We start from the raw sequence: 23,786 nt of genomic DNA on the forward strand, positions 1-23,786 counted from the left end.
TCGCTCATCGACGGCGGTACTATAAGCGGACCTGAACGGTGCTATCGTGGCACTTTAAAAAAAAGCGTCTTTCGTATGTTGGCCGCAATTCGGCGTCATCAATGGGTTCCCTCTTTACAATTCGTCGAGCTCGTAGCCAGTCAGAGTCGTTGGTGGGCGAAACGGAGTGGTGAATAGGACATAGTGAGGGAAAGAAGTGACACTAGTGACAGTGCTCGCCAGTACCGATTTAAACTTGGTGACGCGCGTATCGTTTGAGAATTTCTCGAGTTTGATTCATATAAAAAAAAATATCATCTACATATGACTTACGGACTGCATAAGAGACACGCAGAGGACGATATATTGATAGTACGACGATCAAAGATCGTGCTCAGCGCATTTCGCTTTCACGTAAATAATCGTTTTGTGAATACGTTCGCGACCAGGATTCGTTACATTTTGTACGGAATGCACGATCGCAAATTATTAAATTCGATTGCAATCTCCGCGAATGTTCATATAATTAATCGATGAACAAACCGAAGAAGTGTGCGCGCGTGCGAAATCTTTTGGACACAGTGTCCGAGATTGTCATCAGTGCCAATTTTTCGATTTTTATGTTATCGCATATACATACTGCTATTGACAGAGTGACGAGTGCTAATAGCGACTGTTATCTTAGATAATTATCAGAGACCAATTGACACTCGGCGTGCACCGATTATTCTTGACGTTAACCGTGCTAGAAAAGAGCGGCAAACTGTACGGCCACCGGGAAGAAGACATGCTCACAATGGAGAGCGACATGAAGGGCGGCAATCTGCACGGCCAGATGCCTCCTCATCATCAAGTTCTTTCGCCAATAGGCAATCATCATACCGGAATGTCTTACGGACCTCTAGTTCACAGTCCGTCGTTATCGGGAAGTCCACCTAGCGCGGGTGGACTCGGCCTACATCATCATCAGACGACTCAACATAGCTTCCATGCCTCTTCCATGAACACCATGCACGCTAACGCTGTCGCTGCAGCCGCAGCTCAGCAGCAACAGCAAAGTTTGCACGCAATGGCCGCTCAGCAGAGCGCTCAGCAACAACATGCTCATCATTCCCAGCAACAGCAACAGTCTCAATCGCAACATCATCAACCAAACAGTCACAGCAACGCTAATCCAAATAATCCGAGCAATTCTTCCAACGCGAAGAACAACAACATCGATCGCGTTAAAAGACCGATGAACGCTTTTATGGTGTGGTCCCGCGGCCAGCGTCGCAAAATGGCACAGGAAAATCCCAAGATGCATAATTCTGAGATCTCGAAACGCTTGGGAGCCGAATGGAAACTTTTGAGTGAATCAGACAAACGTCCGTTCATCGACGAAGCGAAGCGTCTCCGTGCCGTGCATATGAAGGAACATCCAGATTACAAGTATAGACCCAGACGGAAGACCAAGACCTTGATGAAAAAAGAGAAGTACGCAATTGGCGGTGTTGGTAGCGGAGTTGGCGGAATGTTAGGTGTTGATCAAAGACAAGTAGGCAGCAACAGCGGACCGCAGCAAGCGCAATTATCACGTGATGTCTATCAAATGCCGAACGGATACATGCCGAACGGCACGTATACTATGATGCACGATGTCGCATATCAACAGCATGTCACATACAGCGGTCACATGGGAGCTACCGCCAATTATAGATACGATATGCCCCATCACCTTACAAGTGGCAGCAGCCCGAATCCACTCGGTAATATCGGTTATATGAACGGTTATGGATATGGCAATACCACTGTGCCCGGAGGTGCGCCATCACCTTATCATCAGGCCCAACCAGGTTCTCAAATGTCAAGTCACAGTCCCAGCGGCAGTAGCATAAAATCGGAACCGACAAGTCCAGCCAGCGGTGGTATTCATACACCGACGCCGACGGGCGGGCCAGCCACAGCTGGTGCTACAGTAACTTCTGGGCAAGCTGTTAAAAGAGAATATATGGGTCAGCAGCAAGCAAGTCAGGGAAACGATCAATTGAATAAAATGATGTCGGTTTATTTGCCACAAGGAGTGCATGGAATAGAACAAGCTATCGTGCAACAACAACACGACGGAGTTTACCCTTCGCCAGGTCCGTCGCCTAACTCTTCTATGGGAGCTATACAGCATCACTCGGCCCCCATGCCAGCTATGCACATGTAAGTCATTGAAAACCTTTATCAGAAATATCTATATCTTTTTATAAACTATATCTTTACCTGTTTTGCTTGCGAGCTATTTTTTTTCTTTTGATATTGTGGAGACGGGATAAACCGCGAAAACCAGAATTCTACAGAATTTTGAATCTACTTCACATCTGCAACATTTTGGAATTGATTCAAATATATCTAAATCGTACAAAATACACCGTATGCATTATTAGCCTGATTATTAATTGAACTACATTCTGATAAGTGTGTATGTGTGTGTAAATTAGATTATTTTGCTTTAAATAACGCGCCGGGTGACACGTAATAATAGAATCGAGTGATGAAAAAAATTAACATCTAAAATTGAATGACTGCGGTAGCTCATTATCATCTATTATTATATCTGCACTTTTGAATGAATCAGAAGTCTAACAACCATTATAATATATTATGACGAATACACTATTGGAATATCCTTACTAGGAACGAAGCATAATATTTACATTCAAAGGAGAAGAGATGTTCCGGGTCATTGTAAGCGGCGATACAGTCTTCTTATTGTCAGACGATTCAATTTAAAAGAGTGTATGTTTGACTTCCAACACCGGTCTTTTAATATTAATGCTGATGAGATATGATAAACGTAACGCGGTCTATCCCGATTCGACAATACTGATTATCATCCGCTCGAATTCCGAATAACGGGAATAATCAGTGACGATTTCCGTGAATGTCGCTCAATTATTGATTCTTAACAACTTTCTAACTCTCTCGAACATTGATAAAATTCACAGGAGGTCTTCATAATTCGCGTTTTATACAAAAACTTGTCTTGTTACACTCAATTTGCGAAACAAATTTTTGTTTGGAATCATTTTCACATATTGTTTATTTTATAAAGTTTTTTAAATATCGCCTGATAGATGGCAAATTGAAATTATTATCAAAAATATAAGTATTAAAAACTTATTAAATAATATAATTTAAAAATAAAATCCACTTGTTTATATATAATGAACTGCATACAATTGCACTCTTTGGTCATTGAGAATGAAGATCTCCTGCAAATTATGCATGTGCACCTATAAATATCTATATAAGTATCGCGTCATGAAAGTTTGTTTTGCTCATAGGCGGCGACTGACTTGTGATAGAATATTTTAATGTAAAACCTGCGGCACACGATGCGCTTCCTCGCGCTAGATTACATACGAACATCGGCCAGTTGATTTTAAATCGATCAGTTGCCAAATAGTCGTGCTCGTATTCGATCTAGACCGAAGATGCGCGCATCATGCGTCTCAAGCGGTGTAGCGATCAAGCTCTGTTTGAGACACACGTGTTCCGTGCTTTGATTTCTGTTGTTGCACTAGAAGTTAGTAAAATAAGTAGAAAAGAGCAAAGAGTTTGCGAAGAAATCAGAGTGTAGTACTCAGAATAAATTCAAAACTCAAATGATACTTGTTACGAACATTATCAAGTTCAATTCTAATCATTCGCCGCCTTAAAGAAGTACTGAAAAATTAGTAATTTTTCAAAAATACGATGAATATTATTAATATGCTCTCTCATATATATTTCATTACGCGATACACCTATATCTTTTTATAGTACAAACGAACAATACTATATCGCATATGTTATCGTGAAAGTGCGTTTGAGCTGGACCACTTTTGTTTTCTTGTTACATCTATAAATTAACTACTCTAAATTAACTACTCTACTGACAAAAAAAATGATCTAATGTAATGTAATATTGTTTTTTAATTTGCTTGTTGTTGCATTTAAAATATGTGCGCCGATTATTTGCGCTCTTGGTAATTACCGTTCTTGAAAGAAGAACCAAATGTATTTCGAGTTGGTCGGAAAGGAATCACAAATTGTCGATTTGTACGTATCATAAAACGTCGAATACAGAATATACCGTGTTTAATAAAACGTACGAGTGACAGTGATGTATTTTACTTGAAATAATTACAATAGGATAAAATTGCTGCTAGAACAGAGGAATTAAATAGAAAAACTTATTAATTTATCGATATTTAGCGCATGTTATAAATATATATGCATTTCATTTCGAAGTTCCTAAGTGAAAATTTCATTATATTTGAACTTAATCTTTTGATTCTTTTTTACATTCACAAACTATTTTAAAATATGTATAGAGTTTTTGCACAGACTGATACACACAACACTTTGAATACATTTATGAAAATTCCAAGAAATTTTGCTTTGAATATTTTTTTTTTTACGAGAAAGGTAAGGAGAGCAAAAGATTGGTCAAACACAAAGATTAATGCAATTGACATTTTTTAAATAATATCCATCTTCATCTTATAAATGATTTTTTTAATTTTATATTTGTTTAATTTTTTTTTTGGTAGCAAAACTTTGTCAAGTGAATACGAAGATATTCCAAATATTAGCGATACTATCTTATTAAAGTAGATTTTGAATGAAATAATTGACGTTTACTATTTTACATAACAAATACATATTTATGAATTATATGATAATTTTCGGTTTATTTGTTATTGCGTTTCATTTTCTGTGTATTATGTTTTGTATGACATAATAAATGTTGAAATGTTCAAACCTCGAAATGTTTCCAGTGTGTCCAGACTAAAGCATAAAGTTCACGATATCATGTGTTTAATTTGCTTTTTTTAATTTGTTTAACTTATGATTTTTTCTTTATTTTCTTAAATTTTCGTTTGTATTATAAAGAGATAATTTTGATGCAATAAAAATCGTACACTTCATAAAATCAGATCGTACAAGTAAATAATAAACTTTAATAATAAGATATATTTACGCTAAAAATTTTTTCGCTCTTTTTGCCTGCTATGTCTAACATAAAAAATATGATTTCCCAGGAACTTAGTAGTTTAAAACACTTATTCGTGGACACGAAAAAGTGTACGAATATGCCGATATCGGCATGAATGCTGTAAAGAAAGTAAAAAAGAAAGAAGAACAGAGAAAGAAAGACATAACAAAGAGAGAGCGAGAGAAAGAGAGAATACCAAGTAAAGGAAACACAGAAATCAAAAGAACACAGAGATGATCCAGTTGGAACATTTTTACGGAAGTACACGAAACATGGAAATATAACGCTTCTTATTGAAGGATGTCTTCGTATTCACACACACACACGTCGCATGAAAAATTCTCTCAATCATCATCATCCACACTGCATATTATCATCGATCGCTCTGTCTTCAGTGTCGATAGAAATATTCATTCAAGGTCGACTTTAGGACGAAATATTAGCAAGTGCAAAGTGCACTTGCAAAATTAAAAAAAAAATTACCAAAGAACTGAATTATTCAGAAAATATATTAAGTTTATTCGCATTCTGATATAGTAACATCTCAACTTCACGTATTCTAATCAATTTAGGGAAAAGTGGGGAAATTGTGCGCACTTAAGCACGAATCGTTGTAACTTTGCTATTATTAAACTTGAAACATTTTCAACACAGCCTATACTGTCTACTATCATTGTATATAAGTAAATTTGATTAAAGTTTAAACGCACTTTAATACCATTGAAAATAGTTGAACAGTTCACATTTTCACAATTTCCCAACCCACACAGGGTTATTGTGCGCAGTTATTAAAAGTTGAAAATATAAATGGAAAATCTAAAAAGAAAAGCCTTACATTAAGAATCAAACACTTTTAATGATACAAAACAGAATTATAATAATAAAATTGATAAGAAACGATAGGAAAATATTATGAAATTTGTATGTTGGCCTGAGGCATTAAAAAATTATTATTAAAAAGAGCAAATATTTCAAGCGACACATATACGACATTGTAGAAAATCCATTTTCAGTCTACGTTTAATTGGTTGCTAAAGTAGTTACACAAATAGTTCTTCAGAGTCTTTTCCAGTGCAGTTTTTTTGTGACTGCGCACTATTATTGTCCGATTCGAGGTTTAATAAATAAATTTCACTAAAATATAGGATATTTATTGACTAAAATAATTATGAAATACAATTTATTTACAAGAAAAAATGCTGTTTAAGATTATATGTATGTGGAACTAAACAAATAAAAATTAGAGGCTTTTACCGTCTTTTCTTCAGATCACAGGAAATAACAAAAAAAACACCATTAACAAACATTTATTTCTCTACTGGTACACAAAGAATTTGGCGCAATCGGGGTAGTGTGACATAGTTACAAGAACCAACTACTAAAGTGCAGTATTAGACAAAGTTCAGAATTATGGCTGGTTATTTAAATAATCCAGAGCGCACGACTACCCGCTGCGCACAATTTCCCCACTTTTCCCTAATTGCTATAAATTATGATTTGTTTATTTTTCATTTATTCATTAGCTCGATCAACAATTAAGATGTTACTATTCAAAACTATAATCTTATTTTCTTCTATTTTCTTCACGCGCTTATAAATTATTTTTGCGCTCGTAGATAGACGATGAAAAAAAAATGAACAAATGTTAATATTGTGCCAAGAAAGGCGTTCATGCTATGTGATAAGTTGAAAATGATCATTAAAAAGAAAAAAAACAACGTTAAGAGAAAAACTATTTCACTTTGCTTGCTTATGATGGAGAGTAGCTAAATAAGTTTTTAAAACATTGTTATTAAGCATATGTACATAGATATACATATAATATCAAAGATGAAATATAAATATTACTGAAAAGTTAGCTTAACTTTTTTTGTCATATGTACATATTGTTTTTTAGCCATGTCTTATTTATGTTCGCATGGTAGACATCTGCTAAGCAATAATATCTGAAACGAATCACATGCATAATCAGCACAATCAGTAAGAAAGTAATATTTAATTGTTTTTTGGTTATCACATAATATACCCGAAAACAATTTAACAATATTGAAAATCGAAGAGCGTAATATTTCAAATAACATTCAAAAACTATCTTCGAATGTTAATATAACATCGCGAAAGCGTCAAGCGTCAAATATCAATATTGAAAATGTCATAGAATTTTGTAAACTTGACGAAAATAATTTATAACTTTATGTGCGAAACAACTCCGATGTCACCGATAAGAAAAGGTGTACGTAGTATGTTGTAGAGGGAATTTAGATTAAATATTTAAGGATTAATATTTTTAACGTAATATTTGAATTTAGATTTTTGAGTATACAATTATCTAAGATTGTACAGACATATCTGTAAATATTTGTGTGCATGTATAAAATGTGCAAAAACTCAATTGATCATCTCCATTCGCCTCTCTACATGAAATGTGAAAATGGAATTTGAGTTTCCAGAGGCATGGCTTTTCTTGTGATCGAAAGATGTCTTCTGCCGAGAGTATTGCCTGATAATGCACGTAACTAGTATGAAAGCAGTAATGGCATTTGTGTGTAATACATTAATAATTATTTGTTTTGTTACACGAACATTTTTATTGGCATAATTATTTTTCTGTAAGACGAATTTTCTATTACTTGAAAACAATTCAAAAACTTCACAATTTTTCGAGAATTTTTTTATCTAGAAAATTTTCTCCAAAAATCGAGCATCGAGGTATTTTTGTTTAAAAATAATCTTCAAATTTCCTTTACTGTTGACGGAACTAAATAATGAATTAAACCGTTGTTTTTTGGTGTTTTTTAAATCTTCAATTAGATTTTTTAAATCCAATTTTGATATTTAAAAATTCGAGTAATTTTTCAATTTGTTTACTGTAATCATACATATAAACACCTAATGTTCACATAATTATATTTCTGTTAATTAATCTCTAAATTTGGAAATTTGAACAAAAATCCCTGGAAAAGTAAACAGTTTTTAAAGAATTGGTTTTCAAGGTCAAATAATTGAACAATAGAATTGAATGAGAATGACTGATGATCAGTTTGCTTTATTTTTTTTTTTTTTTTTCGGTTTTGACAAACAATTGAGATTAGCATTCTTCTAGAAATAGTTTGCTTTTCGTTATACATGCATACTACAATTACAGAACAACATCGGTACATGCGTTAATATTCTTAACATTATTATTATTAGTTTTAGTTTAATGATTTTTTTATTAGTCATTAAGAGAGTTCAGATTTTCTCTTCCGAACACACAATTCTTTTTTCTCCAATCTCGTATCTTCCATTATCATTATTGCGTACTCTCACTTTCCCGACCAAAACAACAATCAATACCTCATTACTTCCACTTTTACTATTGCGAAATACGATACTAGTTATTGTCTTATTTATCGCGCGCGCGCGCGATTCTTTTTATATATTTCTTGATAGAAAACTTATCACATGACGTTCTATTATATGTGCGACCGAGATTTATACGTCTTACTTGACATATGTAAATGCCCTTGAATATTTGAGACGATTTCATACAAGCGAATCATCTTTTGTTTGTAGTGTAAATTCTTTATTGTAAAATGCTCACACAATGTTTCTTTTATAAAGAAATATAAAGAAGTTTACATAAAAAAAAAAAATCTTCAATATTTTTGCGTCTTAAATTGTCCGGCAAGAAGTTATATAGCAAAAAGTATACTTCTCTCACGTACTCGAGGGTTTAAAATTAATTTTTTATTATCAACACGTTGAACGTCGTAGAAATTGCGAATGACAAAATGTGCTGCAAAACAAATATATATGTTTGTAGTACATATAATTACATGTATTACTTATTATTGATGATCTTATTCACAAAATGGTGCCACTTCCAGGTTATTTTTCCAGAAAGAGAAAAGCAAATTATACTGCATAACGTTCTTTTTGATGAAAAAAAAATCTCATTTCTATAAAGGCATTAAAATTTGACGTCGGCCCATTCAACGTGATATGAGTCTTCCTTTCGCGCACAAGGAAAATAAAAATTTAGAGAAAAAAAAAACATTTGGCGGTTTTCTTTTATACGACTAGAGATCGACTACTGGACTTGACTATACGATTTGTACATATGTATTTGCAACAAATCAAAGACTGCATATATTCATCCATGCATATTCCATTAAATAATTATTACAAATTCAGTCTGTGATAAAAAAATGTAAACACAAAAAGTTTCATACGAAATACAGGATGCTCTGTGTGTGGAGTGCAGTTGTCTGTGTTTCACGACAGCAGTTGTGTGTGAGAGTGAGTAGTGCAAAACTAATTGCAAAAATATAATCTATTTAATGTATCTATATTTTTAATTATTTTTTCAACTGTGTGTGAATTGCTTACATGATAAATAATTATAATAAAGAATAAAGAAAGAACATATGTATATATACGTACATACATACATATATATATATACATATATATGTATATATATAGATGTTTTCTTATTTATTTTTGTTTTTCTGATTTTACAGTAATAAATTTTCTTATAGTTTTATACTCTAATTACCTGTTCGTAAAAAGTCGCGCCAATTTTCTTAGAAGAAAAAATTTGAGCATACTTTGATGTATAGATATATTAAAATGGAGATTTTTTTATACAATACATTTTTGTACACTTACAGCACACAATTATTAAGACTAAACTGGACTGAAAACTATTTTTGTGTAGATTGATACAAACAAATCGTCAGGATGATTGATGCAATTTAATGTGAGACGGTATTAATATAACATGATGTAAACGTAGAATGATGTGTAAGTGAGATAATATTGGGAATATGTCCTAATCTACAAGTAATTATTACTGACTACGTATATACATTTTATTTATCTTCTGTTATTAAATTATGTATCGCGTCCAAAGACAGAGTTAAATTTAAAGCGGATGTTTGACAGTTGTTACAAACGCATACACACATACACACACAGAGCGTTCTGTATCTTGTGCGTCCTAGAAACATTTTGCAAAACTATCCAATTTCAACACGTAGAATATACAAGTCTGTGTAATAAGAGGTAAACAAACTCGAGTAATCACTAAAGTTATTGATATTAGTATATAATTATTTCTTCTTAATTTTGCGTATTTTGCTGTTGATGAGAAGAATGCAAAGTGAACCTCGAAACCTCTTAATTATCGAGATTTGCTGTTCGAATCATCAGTCTCGAATGTGTACAGACTTTGTATATACAAACTATCCGTAACAAATTAATAATAATCTAACAATAAATCTTTGTAATATACATATGTTACGATATTTCAATATGTATATGATATATACATATATCTATAACTATATATTATATATAGATCTGCATTACATACTGTGTTTTCAATTTGACCAACCCGTCATCACTTTTGCGAGCGCCATCCTTTACATTGATTTGTGAAATTTTCATTAACAATATTACATTACTGATCAATCGAATTTTTTACTTTTATCAAATGCGAACCGACGAAATATCATTGAAAACGGTTCGATCGTAGAGCAAATTAAATATTAAAATATTATAAATCTCGAATGTGAAAAAACCAATTTTTTCTATCAAATTTTTAATTATTTAGTAGCAAACTAGAATCCGCGTGTTACACAGACCGTAGTGACAACAAGTGATGTTGAATTGCGTATCAACAGCTCGATAAATTCGCGCGCACAATTCACCACCCGCGCAAAATGATTTTTTTTTTTTTTTCATTTTTTTTTGTTTCGCCGCAAATGGACTTTTTATTCACCCGACGGGTCATAGTCCGCGATCTCTCCGAAAATGTTCCGATAAATATATACGCTATATACAACGCCGATCGCAGTGTACACGGACGAGTGGAGACATTAATTCGCGCCAATAAATATTCCCATCGTTCCGGCACATAAACCCCGGCGTTTGTCATACACACGCAGTCATTTCGGTTAAAAGGCATTCCCTCCGCCACTGAATGCAAATGCGAGTAGCTCGTTGTGCGTGCCGCTAGGGTCTGTAAAGTGCTTTCAATTACGCGTTCCACCTAACGTCCCGGCACGACGCGGCGCGAGGTGACGCGACGGCCCTCCAGGGCCGTTTTCCTATGTTTTACATAACCGGGATTTTCAAGTGTTTCACGCCCCAAGAGGAGAGCGAGAGAGAGAAAGAGACACGTGGTGCACCGCGCCGGTAGACGAAACGTCGGAATCTCATGTGCACGAACGCGAGAGTGCGAGCCTCGTTATTATTTAATACCGATCGCTTCATCTACCTTTTTCCTTTTTTTTTTTTTTTCGTCCTCTCGTTTCTGTTTCCCTTCGCAGACTTTTCGCAGACGTTTCACTCGCGAGTGGTCGCGTTATGAGATGGAAAATTGTTTCCTCCTCTCTCGCGCGCTCAGCGAGAGGTGGCGTCAATTGTGTAAAAACGTATGAACTTGCTGCGGTTTGTGCGCGTTGTGTAGACTTTTCCGAATCGAACCGGTGCTAACCGGTGAAACAGTCACACCAAGGAAATGGTTTCTTTCAGCTGAACAACATTGTTTCAAAAAGCATCGTGAAACAATGCTCGTGGGGAATGTATGCACACACATATACGTATATACGCGCGCGCGTATATACACAACTGGGTATAACATTTCTTTAAATATGCGTGCGTAGCGCGCGACGATACACAACCGCGCGATATACGAGATGGACGACGCGGAGTTGATTTAACGACACTTGTTGCTCGCACAAAGTTGGATAATAATTTTAGGTCGCTTTCCGGGTTTCGAGCAACGAATGGGGCGGGCGCGTCCAAGCGTGTGTTTTGCGTATATCTTTTTCCATCGCGTCGTCATTTCTCTTACGTTTCGCCTGGTTCGTGCGCGCGGCACACGCGACGCGATTTCCCATTGTTGCTGTAATCGTCATATTTTTATTATCTCATGATACAGTTTTATATTCAAAATTGTATTGTTCTCAATTTAAATTCTTATCGTAAAAAAAAAAAAAAGAAAAAAAAGGCGCGAGTGTGTGCGCTAACAAGCAGAATAGATGAAGTAGATTACACTGTGGAAAAAGAAATTAAACGGTTCAAGTTTATAAAAGCTTTTTTGTTCTCTGTCACACAAGTAGATCCTGTAATTTATTCAGAATTTACTTAACGAATGTTGTGTTATTATCATAAATATATTAGTGTATATGTGTGTAGCCGCGCGCGAACACGCGTTGCGAACAGCTAATGACGCGAGGCACCCTCGATTCCGCAGCGCAATCGTGGCTGTAATAACAGTAACGTAAAATTGACCTTGGCGTGCAAGATAGGCAAAGATAAAAGTGAATCAAAGAGCCGTTTTTTTCTTTGATTAATGTTTTCTTCAAGAGCGTATTTTTCTTTTCAATTTTTGCTCGAGTATTCTGTAATAATAAAAATATTGTTTTTTGATACGTCTTTTAAGTAAAAATTTTATAATTTTTTATTTAGTTTTTTACGTAAATTATTTTATTAAAATTATTATGTTGAAGTATTAATTTAGTATATATATGTATACATATATATATATATATATATATACACGCATATATATACATATGTATATATATGTATTTCAAGTGCAAATTTTTCGCGTCTCACGACGGTGAAACTTTCGCGTTGTGCCATTCGCCTATCGACTGGATGTCGACAAATCCCAAATTCAATTCGATAGTGTCGCAATCGCCCGATGTTCGCGCAATAGACCGAAATGTACGTTACCTACGTGACTCAGTGTCGGCATTCGAAGGCCAGGTTTCCCTCGCTCCGTTCGAACCAAATAAATACGTCAGAGGACATATTTTCTGCGAGCATGTAAACACAGAACACGTTAAGCCGGCACGCAGTCAAGATCGTATTATCGAATCTACAAAGTGCGAGATCACGATATTTCGAACTTCGTTAAAATTACTCGTGTGTTTATCAAGATCGTTCGTATGTAACAATCGTCGTCATTACGTGTCGCGATCAACACGTTGATTGTTTTTGCAGTAAGTTAAGGGTATGTATAAAACACGCATCAGGAATATGTCACTCACATGTGGAATTATTTTGGTGTTTGATCTTTGTCGATCGGTCGGTACGATTTTAATTACACTTCCGTTTCATTAGAAACAAAAAAAACATGCACGATGAAAATATTGCGCGCGTTAGCTTCTTGCACGTACATTCGCGATTGCGTAAATAAATTAAGCACGTACGTATATGTAACCACGAATCCGGTCAATTTAAATTCGTCACCTGTCAGCGTGTATGTCTTCGTAAGTGGTTAAAGTCAGTTTTTACTCAAATTATAGACTAGCTAGTTTTCCATATGTCTCCATATTTTCATTATTCATAATTTTTTACATTTCTTACATACATATTACGGCAACGCGATACGCTTTTAAACGCGCCGAATAATTTCCTCATCGAATTCCAATCAAATTTCCGAAACTAACATTTCGGAAGTGTCGGACCAAACGTGTAAACATTACGCGGACCAAGGTGGAGATCACGTGGATCTCTGTTTTTTTCTTTTTTCTTTTTTTTTTTGAGGTTGATACATATTTGCGCCTTCCGATAAATCGGTTCGCGCTAAGAGTAAGAAGAAAAGAGAAAAAAAAAGAAGTGACAAGGAAAAGGAGTTGCAAGAGTTTGCTTTGATGCCGGCGCGCTTTAGGGCCGCTTTAATCTCGGGTCGATCCCTCGGATCACGCGTGGATACCTCCGTGCGAAACATCCCCCTCGCGAGTTGCAATTTGTAAGGTATCGCCGCACCTCTTCGCTTCTGTGCCCTCCCGCCCGCTTTCGCTCTCTCTATCACGGTTCCGCTGATCCGGTTAACCTTCATCGTCCCCCGCCCGAGTAAGATAATATTCACGGCCAATTACCTAAAACGTACTCCTTATGGCGCCACCCGGATTATTGGCAGACTGCCACTGCCACCGATCGAATATCCGGCGTGAAACGACCTTGTTATTAACGTTCAAGTAAGCTTCCGCGGAAAGCCAGTAACCCTGACCTAGCTCGTCTGTTGTAGTAAGTTTTCGGAAACTCGGTCGCGAATCGGTGTGTCTGATATTTATTTCTAATTGAACAAGGTAGAATTTTATTTGGCACGTAAATGTGTCAAGAGTTCGCGAACTACCAATGTGAATTAGATTTCGTCCGTTGAAAATGAAGCATTCTTCAACTTCCCGTGCTCGAGAATGCAAATTAACGGGTAATCTGGCAATACATCTCGTGGTTGGTACGTTTCGTCAAAAACAACGACAACGCGCGCGCGCACTGAGAGAGAGAGAGAGATCGTGTAACACGGCTTATCGGTTCGTGGGCTACTTTTCATCGGCGCGCTACCGGCGGAAAAATCGCGGCGCCGAGATAATAAGCTCGCGATTACCACCGGCGTCGATACGAAGGCGATTTCTAGCGGGCGCGCCGTCGATCGAAAGAGATCTAACGGATCCATTAATCCATTCCGCGCGGAGCGCGAGCGGGTTAACGAACTGAGAATCTCGCACTTGTTATCCTCGGTGACTTAAACGATCGCGCAGCGCACCCTCTACGCGGAACCGCGATAATTACGAACGTGGGTAAGCGAAAGCTCTTGTATTTCTCTTTCTTCTTTCTTCTTCTCCTTCTTCTTCCTCTTCTCCTTCGTACGACATGTGAATTCGTTTTACACATGGCTATCGAATCTCCAGTGGCGCACTGCATTTGTGAGATCGTGTTTCTTACATTGATATATACGAAAACGAATAAATTATTAATTCTGCAATTACTTGTCGTACAAAAGAGCGCAAAATGAAATATTTAGAATTCTTAAAGAATTGATTTTTTTATTTCTAGTTTTTTTCTGATATTCTTTTGATTATTTTTTTCTGATAATGATAAATTAAACGCAATGATCTTCTTTAATCGTATTTTATTTAACATGATATTAAAGAAATTCACAAACACACATACACACACTTTCTCTTTACTTGCTTGTTTTAACATTCGACTTAAATCACAAAACCAAATTTATACTTTTCACGCTGCTTTCCAGAGATTTCTTAGTTAAAATGATTCAGAAAGAGAGAGAGAGAGAAAAAGAGAGCCCCTCTCTCTTTTCGATCCGCGCTTAGCATTTATAGTACTAGCACGCGACAGTTATGGCAATGAACGGCTGTCATCGAGAAACCAGCCGGACCTTCCAATTTGTTAATTGGCTATAACATACGCGCGCCGTATATTCTGACAGAACCGTCGCTGATCTCTCTCGTTTTTCTCTCTCTTTCAGATTTGCCTTGTATTCACGCTCTCGCATGATTAAAACTCGTAATCACACGGTCGTTCGTCGAGCGTGCTCGGACACGCACGGGATCACTCAAACCCGAATTTTTTCTCCCGTGGTGCGTTTCACGCACGACTCATCGCGCCGCGATGAATTCACATGATGCTATACAAGAACTCGTGTTGTAATTCTTATTTGCAAATCAAGCCGCGATAAAATCTAAAAAACATCAGACACTTCAGGTAGCAAGAATTTACAAGTTCGTGTCTGTCAGCAGTTATTACGATACGCGGAAGTAACACCTGCAGCAGCCGCGCCTTTAAAGGGAGATATCTGGAATTTTAGAAATTTATTTATCAGCGAGAGTTGCATGTTTTTTCTTTCATATTACATTTCAAGCAATTTAAAATAAAACAAATAAATTTGTCCACTCTTTTAATCATTTGTCAATAAATTACTTCTCGCCGCTTGAAAAAAAATTTCGCAGGGAAACGATATTCCGTAATTTCTCAAAAGTATCGGATGCGGGAGAAGGAGAGAAAATGAAGTTTTTGTTGGAAGCATTGTCGAGCACTCGCGCGTTAAAAAAAAAAAAAAAGAAAAAAAAGAGTAACCGCAGAAGAAAAAAAAAAGGTGCGCGTAAAAACGACGATGAGACGAAGGGTGAGTTCGCGCGTCCGGAGACGGCTGTTGCAAACTGGTCGGACTGGCCTCCGGGTCAGTTTATCGCAAACAAATGGGTTACGCTTGTTCGACGCCGTATTTCACTAGAATTTATTGTTTATTATTCCGCCGGCTCGGGATGATATAAAGCCGTGTTTGCTCGTAGTAGCGTTAATGTCGTTAATAGCAGCACCGGTCCCAAACCGAACTGCCAACCGCGTTATGGGAGCCAGGCACAAACCCCTCCCCCCCCTCACCCCGAAACAAGTTCTTTATTTCTTCTCGTTCTTTTCCGAAACTGTCTCCACAAGAAACGTGCAGAGAAAATACAAATTTTGCGTTGATTTCTTTTTCGCGTACAATCATTAATTAACCGCGTTCGAATCCGCGTTCAAGGAAACGAGATAGAAAACTGACTTCGCAAAGAATTTATTTTGTTTGTACTTAATTATTTAAAAAAAAAAGAGAGAGAGAGAGAGTGGTTTTTTGTTTTTGTTTTTTTAAAGCGCGATAAAACATAAATCTACTATTTCCTACTCGATCTGACGTCCAATTTCAAGGTAATTATGTTTATCCGCGATAATGAATTTTTTGCAACGCAGTAGCATCAAGACTGCAAGCGATTGGCGTGTTACAAAGATTCTGCGGGTCGAAGAGCGCGGCGTCATCGAAGAAACGGGCGACAAGTCGGCGGCTCAATCCATCACGCAATCTGTATTTTCGAAAGGTTTATGGTGGTCAAAGTAGCGCGGACGCTTTGAGAGAAGAAGCGTTGTCTTTATATATCTTATCAAATGTAGAACAAAGATAGAACGAATGTTTCGAATACTTACGTACACGCAATACGTTTATGTTTGACGTAGCTCCTTAGAAACTACAAATTGTGTGCGATTGTACGTCGAGTTGTCGTTTTCTTCTACGCGCACTATCTTTGTACTTCGCCGGTCGCTTGACGCCAATGCGTCGCGAGAAATTCTTCACATTCTTCCCATTGAGGTAAACACTCAAGAATCAATTCGTTTGACGATCCGCGCCAATTTTTTCAATAGAAAAAAAATTGTCAATGCGCGTTATATCAATTAATTACATGTAATTGTAACAAATTTCAAACTAGTGAAAGTTTATAACTAACAAATAATTTTTTTTTTTTTTTTTTTTTTGAGGTCAATACGAGCCAAAGTGCTGGATGTACATGCACTTTGCGTGTAAATTAATACACTTAGAAATTTTGGGATTGATTTCTATTCGAAAATTCATTTAATTAATTAGCGCAATATCCAATATATAAATTATCCATTTTGCTTTTCTGTGAAATTTAAAAACTCCATTGCGGAAGAAAACATCTTAGCCAGAATCGTATTCGGACTTCCCGGATTCCGTATGCACATAAATTTATTATATATAATTATATAGAATTATATATTATATACTATAATTTTCTCTCGTACACTATTGTATACCATTTTATTCCAGACTGATCGCCGATACAAGTTCCGTGAGTTTTTTGATGCTGAAAAACTGCGTTTTTTTTTTTTTTTTTTTTTATCCGTTTCTCTCTGCGTAACAAGTGAAATATTTTCATCAACAAAGGGAACATGCGGAACCATCACGCGAAACGTGTATATATGTATGTAGGCGTATCGTCGCAATAAAGACGCCGTTGTTTTACGAGCAATTTGGAAATAATACAATCAAATCGGTGTGGTTAACCTACATTATAACGGTTTGTTGTTTTTTTTTTTTTTTTTTCTTATTTTCTTGCACGCGACGACAATGTAGTCGCAAGTTTCGTCCTAAAGTAACTTGAGAAACTCGATAAAGAGCTCCGGATCTAAAAATATCGTTTAAAGACGCTAATTAAAAATTCTGTTTTTCAAAGCTGCCGGTTAAATACCAGAAGTAACTTTATTTTTGTTCTTTCTCTTTCATTTTTCTTCGAAGAAACAATAACAACAGAAGTTCACGAACACGTGAATCGAGATTTATTTGAATGACATCGTACTGAACACTAGTATTGTATTTTAAAAAACGACTTAGATTTTTATTACAAAATTTTATTTATACATACGCACGCGAATGGATCACGATATCATTTCGATAATTCTCAACCTCTCTTGCATTTTTTCTGCTCTCAGAACCTGGTCGAGAAACGATTTTAACCTTAACACTACGAGAGGTTGTATTTTACTTATCTCACGCGTTACTCGCGATATAAATTATACAAAATATGATTTACGTACTGTGACGTACGTGCTCTGCTCGGAAACGGATAGTAAACTGCGCGCTCGCGAGTTATCGGCGAGCGGAGCGATCATTAACGAGCGATATCATGGGAATTTATTGTTCGCTTCGTGGGATACATATTGTAAATTCACGTAGACAAACTCGAGTGTGCGTTTAGCCACTTTCGTGCGGGATATATTTTCTGTATTTTTCACAAACTTCTACGTCAAAAACGAATAATTTTTCGAGATTAATTTCGGCCGCGCACAAACGCGACGCTTTTGTTTTTCTCCGCTCCGAAAATAAGTCGCGCTTGTCAAAAGCGCGGTTTGCCAAATAAGCGTGGCGACAAAAATCAAGACGCGCCCTCCCGTAGAGACCTCGATGGAACGATCGCCGTTATCTCTCGCCCCCTTTTGTCCCAGTTCTTCCCTGTCTCGCTGCAACGTTATTGCGCTAATAAAGCACTTAACAATTATTTTCCGGCCGGTGATTTTTCAGCCGACCGCGGGGGCTGCTGATAACGACCCCGTCCCGCCGCGTGCCGGCCCGATAACTTACGATGGCCGCGCGTGCGGAGGCGTGCGCATGTGATGGTGTTGAGGAGTTATCGCCTTCTCTCGTCCTCCTTCTCCTCCTGGCTCTTTCTCTCTTCGCGGTTCGTGAACGAAAACAAGAACGAAGGCGGTCGCGCGCACTTACGACGCTCGCCGTTTCCTAATGCACGATTTGCATGCGGCGACGTCGAATAATCGGCCGCCGGCTAATTTAACGCGATCGTAATCGTTCGCGATTTGTCTTAATTTTTGGTACAACTGCGGGTCCCGGACCTGCGCTCTCGTCTCTTCCTTCCCGCCGGTGGTCTCCACCTTATCGGTTCACCGACGGCGTCGTTATAATGCCGTCACGCGTCGAGTTTATCGCGCGCGGTGTTCTTCCCGTTCTCTCCACCGGAGACGGGAAGCGAGGAGATCGCAACGCCGATTAGAATTTCGAATTGCGCGCCGCCGCTATAATTGCCGAGATCCAACCCGGTCTCTGTGTGATATTTCATTTGTACATTGCGGTCTTCTATGTAACGAATCAAACCACTATTCTCAACGTGTGTAATTACAAGAGATGTCAGTTCAATTAAACGAATCAATTAGAAATTATTACGTTTATTGTTTGTTGTTTTTAGGACATTTAATTCAACTTTGCGCGCTTCAACTCTGACGAGCAAGCGAAAGAATAATAATCAAAAAGCCATTAAAAAGTATTTCAGTTCTCTCTTAAATGCTGAAGAATAACCGCGGTGTTACAAGTATTCGCGCATTCAACGGTTGTTGCTTCGTGATTCTGGCACCGTGCGTGATTTTGTCATCGCGTCGATTAGCGAATGCCAGTCGCTAATTTCGTCAACAAGAATCCCGACGACGACATTGCGAACGATTTGTCATTCGTGTGTCTTCTTCTTTTTTTGTAGCATGTCTCGTTACGTTCTTCTTTTTTGTTCTCCAGCGGCGATCTCTTACCCTTTCACGCGCGGCCGACATCCCGCGAAATCTACGCGTCCGTCATTGTTATCGTATAGGATAACACGTCGTCGGCCATTGGAGATCACCGGAGTGCTTGTTCGAGAGGATGAAAAAAATAAAAATAAAAAAAAATAGACAACGGTACCGCAGGTCGAGTAAAAAAAAAAGAACTGTATAGGGAAACGGTCGGAACTTTAAGAGGGAGAGAAAGAGAGAGATAGAAATAAGCGACAAACGCGTAATATCGACGGGTGTAGGTGTTATAGACGCGGATCACACGCGCTTCTCGTCTGGATCGAACGAGGAGTGTCATCGCATTTAATTAAAATGTCACGCGCGTGATAAATGTCGCGTGTGAGGCGTGTGAAAGGAGCTGTCGCGTCTCTCCGTGCGCGAGAAAATAACAAATGAAATTTGCTATCTTCGTGACATCTATGCCGTTTTACCTGGCGGTTCTCTTCTGACGAGAAGCAGAAGAAAAAAAAGAGAGCCACGCGAAAGAGAAAGAGAGAGAGAGGGAGAGAGAGAGAGAGAGAGAGAGAGAGAGAGAGAGAGAGAGAGGAGCAGGAGGGCGCGGGGGATTAGTGAATTGTACACGCGTCGGCATTTATCTCGCCGGGACTTTTCGGCCGTTAATTACGTAAGCGCGTAATTTTTCAATATACCGAGGCCTTAATCCCGCAACGACGTGCCGTGTAATCGCTTAACGGCTCATCCGGCGATGTGAACATCGTTTTGGCCGGCTCTTCGGCTTTGTTCCGTGTCCGACCGTATGTATAGTCCCGGAATTGTCACAAACGTTCAGAGACGACGGCTTTTCGGTAATGGGCCGCTCGATTAAATCTGAAATAGATTATATATCGCGATTCGTAAGTTCGCGTGTGACACGAACCGATTCCATGCTAATATATCTCTCACGACTTGAAATGCGTTCGCAATTTAACTTTTAATTAGTCGTGTGTTCGAGACGTGGTAACGCACTTAATGTCATTTGTTGATTCTTTAAAGTTTTTGATCATATCGATATGGAAATGATTCGCGATGAGATCAGACTTCTATGAATAAACAGGCATATATCAAAGCGCGCGCTGCAAGCGTGAAGTGTCGAACTCCGTCGAGTCAAGTGATTGTGTGATGTAATACTCATTCGCGTATTTCATTGCAACACGCGAGAATCAACGCAGTTCTTCTTTTTTTTTTTTGAGTCGCGAGGTTTGATGAAAATTTTTCAGAGCCTCGATTATATATATATATATATATATAAAATGTTACTGTTGCGTTCACAGTCGCGTGTTCATATTTATCGCGAGCCCGCTGTAGAGAAGAGGTTTTACGCAATTGTGTTCGTTCTCCTGTCGCCAATGTGTTAGATCCGATTTCGTGTAGCGATGCTCGTCGCCGCCACGCAATTTAATTTTTACGTAAACGCGCGAAATATTCATAATAGTCTGAAAAAGTTTACGCGACACACACAAGACGTCAGAGAAGACCGCGAGGATATAAAAACAAATAATATAGACTTACGATAATTATAATTTATAATTTTTAGAACGCGTAGTATATACGTACGCGTATATATCTGCTTAAAACTATTTATTGGACACATACGTATAAAGAATTCGAAATACAGAAATATAAATATTAATAGAATTATAAATTCAAAACGCGCGCATGCGGACAAGTATAAAGTTTCATAACAAGTCGTAAAAAAGATTACGACGTAATTCCACTTCGTCTATAATTAGACATCTAATTTTACGAGTCAACATAAAGATATGACTTCTCTATTTTCTCTTTTCTATCTCTCTCTTTCATTCTATATAATTCCCAGCATCAATCGATATGTCCATATTACCGTCTATTGATGACCATTCGCGCGCCTTCTCGGTCGACGGAGTTGACAGAAAGAAGCCTCGGAACGCGTCGCGCGATTTCATCCTGGAATTCGATGATTCCACGGAATGTTCGTATTCGGCATAAACGTAATTCGCGCTCTCACGATATGCGGCGTATATATGTCTATCTATTCGTATATCGATAGTTCTCTCTTTCTCTCTCTCTCTTTCTCTCTCTCTCTCTCTCTCTATCTCTCAGCCGCTCCGTTCTAACGTAATTCACGTGCACACACAACCGCCGCGGTCGCCGTAGTCGCTGGCCCGGCCGTGCGAGGTCTGATGAATGACTTTGCAATTATATTCTCATCAGTTCTCTCGTTTCTCTCGCTCTGAGTCTCTCACCGTTAGCCTGAGTCGCTCGTGTGAGACGTCGTAGTATCGTGTTGTTCGCGCTCGCGGAGAAACGCAACGCAATAACGGCGCAACACAGACGCGCAAACAACGAAAATTCGATGTATCCAAACTCGCGCATAATAGCATAATGCGCGACGTTTCTACGGTAGACACACACATATATACACACACACACATATCTAAGTAACACACACGAGCGCCTCGGGTCGTCTCTCGACCGTTCTGACCAGGTATGACAAGCGTCGAGGTGATTTTTGTCGCCGAGCTTCGACGACGATAATTAGCGCGGTATTGTCGGTGGTAGAAATCGTGTTGTGCGTTTACCGCAAGCGCGATAAATGAAAATTTCAACGTTGTCGCGACATTCTTACATGTGTCAGACTTGCATTCTCGTTATCGTATTCGAAAATATGCTGTCGTATCGAAGATAAGTATGATCTCTCGACCGTATCACAGATAATACTGTAACTTTTTGTGACAAAATAGGAAAATATCTTCGATTTATAATGTGAAGATAGAAAGTTGGAAGAAAAACAAAGCAACATCCAGATATTATCGGTAGAAAGCTTTTACTCCCTTCTTTAGTCACGTAATTTGTCATAGATACTTTTCATTGAGATTGAAGTTACCTGTTTTTGTAGGCGCGAGATTAGAGCAATTAGGGTAGAGAGATCGTATAACGTACGTGCGCTTCTATTGTTTTGTTCTAAAAAACAGAAAGAAAATTTAAATTATTTTCATATTTCTTCTTAAACAATATACGCAGCACACTTCTGTGCTCTCACTTAAGAATAGTGCTCTGAACGAAGTTCAATATGGCACCTAGAATAAAAACAGATGAAGATTCGCATCTCGACACGAGAGACTTTACACTTTGTATTTCAAACAGATGGACGACAATTCCGGAAATTTTATCCGATTGATTGATTATTTCTGAAGAGAATATATTTGAAAGAAATATATTATATTGAATTTTTTACAAGAAATATATTACCTAGAGAGAATTTATTCGATCAGTGTGAGCCAAGTGTGTTACGTATTCGTGCAAAATATTTATACACTTTTTATTTATTTAAACATTTTTAAATTAATGCACATAATATAATTTGCATTGAATTCAATTTAAAACTTCATCAGAATACTTGGTTCTGCATCAAATATAGATAAAATACTAATTTATTTGCATAGAAATAAAACAAATTCATTACGACAAAAATGTCTTAGCTCGAACTCCCCCGAAGGAATCGAACCCGGATCTCCTGCATTCTGTGCAAAAGCCTTTGAAAATACATTTCGCGCTAACACTTAGCACATTGACCGAATAAATCTTTGATACTAGTTTGATACTATTTTGATCTGAGAGTTGTTGTTAAATTTGTTGAAATATATTATATTCGAAATAACCAAGAATCGAACGCGCGAATTGAAATATCAATTCGTAAATAACGAAAGAACCGAAATCAATCTGCAGTGACTGCGATTGCTTTTTGGAGATACCTGAATTCTCTTCTTCCTTTCCGTTTGCTTCATTCGTTCCGTTTGATTCCCAGAAAATCTTATCGGCGCTACGATTGTGACTAAAACGCAAGAAAAAGAAAATAATTTTGTCGCGAGTGCGCCTTTAAACGCCACACTTTGTAGAGAGTGTCACGCGTGTCACCGCACGCGGCGATAATTAATGAGGCGATCGCGCGGCTCGAATCTTAATTATTTATCGCTGCACCGTTGATTAATTACGGCCAACTGTGCGCCGGTTCGTGATGTATCGCGCGGATAAGCATGACGTCGTGAGTGACAAATCGTGCGTTCTTTTTTCGTGCCGTTTCTCTTTTCTTTCTTGCTCTTTTCTTCCTTTTTTTTTTTTTTTTTTTTTTTTG

The 23,786-nt window shown here is 37.6% G+C and overlaps 1 protein-coding gene across 4 annotated transcripts in view; it reads left to right on the plus strand.

Moving 5' to 3' along the window:
* Nucleotides 1–23,786, plus strand: part of LOC109854486 (transcription factor Sox-3-A-like) — a 277,431-nt gene that overhangs the window by 184,585 nt on the left and 69,060 nt on the right. For 2 of the 4 annotated variants that reach the window (XM_020427600.1, XM_020427601.1), the window contains exon 1: nt 62–2,169. The exons of 1 other annotated variant lie outside the window; for it this stretch is intronic. In XM_020427600.1, coding sequence (XP_020283189.1) covers nt 767–2,169 — 1,403 coding nt within the window. In that variant the 5' untranslated portion in view covers nt 62–766. Of the gene's footprint in view, nt 1–61; nt 2,170–5,036; nt 8,609–23,786 lie in introns of those variants that run through there. One more of the 4 variants, XM_020427602.1, reaches the window with a different exon arrangement.

This window comes from Pseudomyrmex gracilis, unplaced genomic scaffold (genome assembly GCF_002006095.1).
Source record: "Pseudomyrmex gracilis isolate BER0280 unplaced genomic scaffold, ASM200609v1 scaffold_67, whole genome shotgun sequence".
NCBI lineage: Eukaryota > Metazoa > Arthropoda > Insecta > Hymenoptera > Formicidae > Pseudomyrmex > Pseudomyrmex gracilis.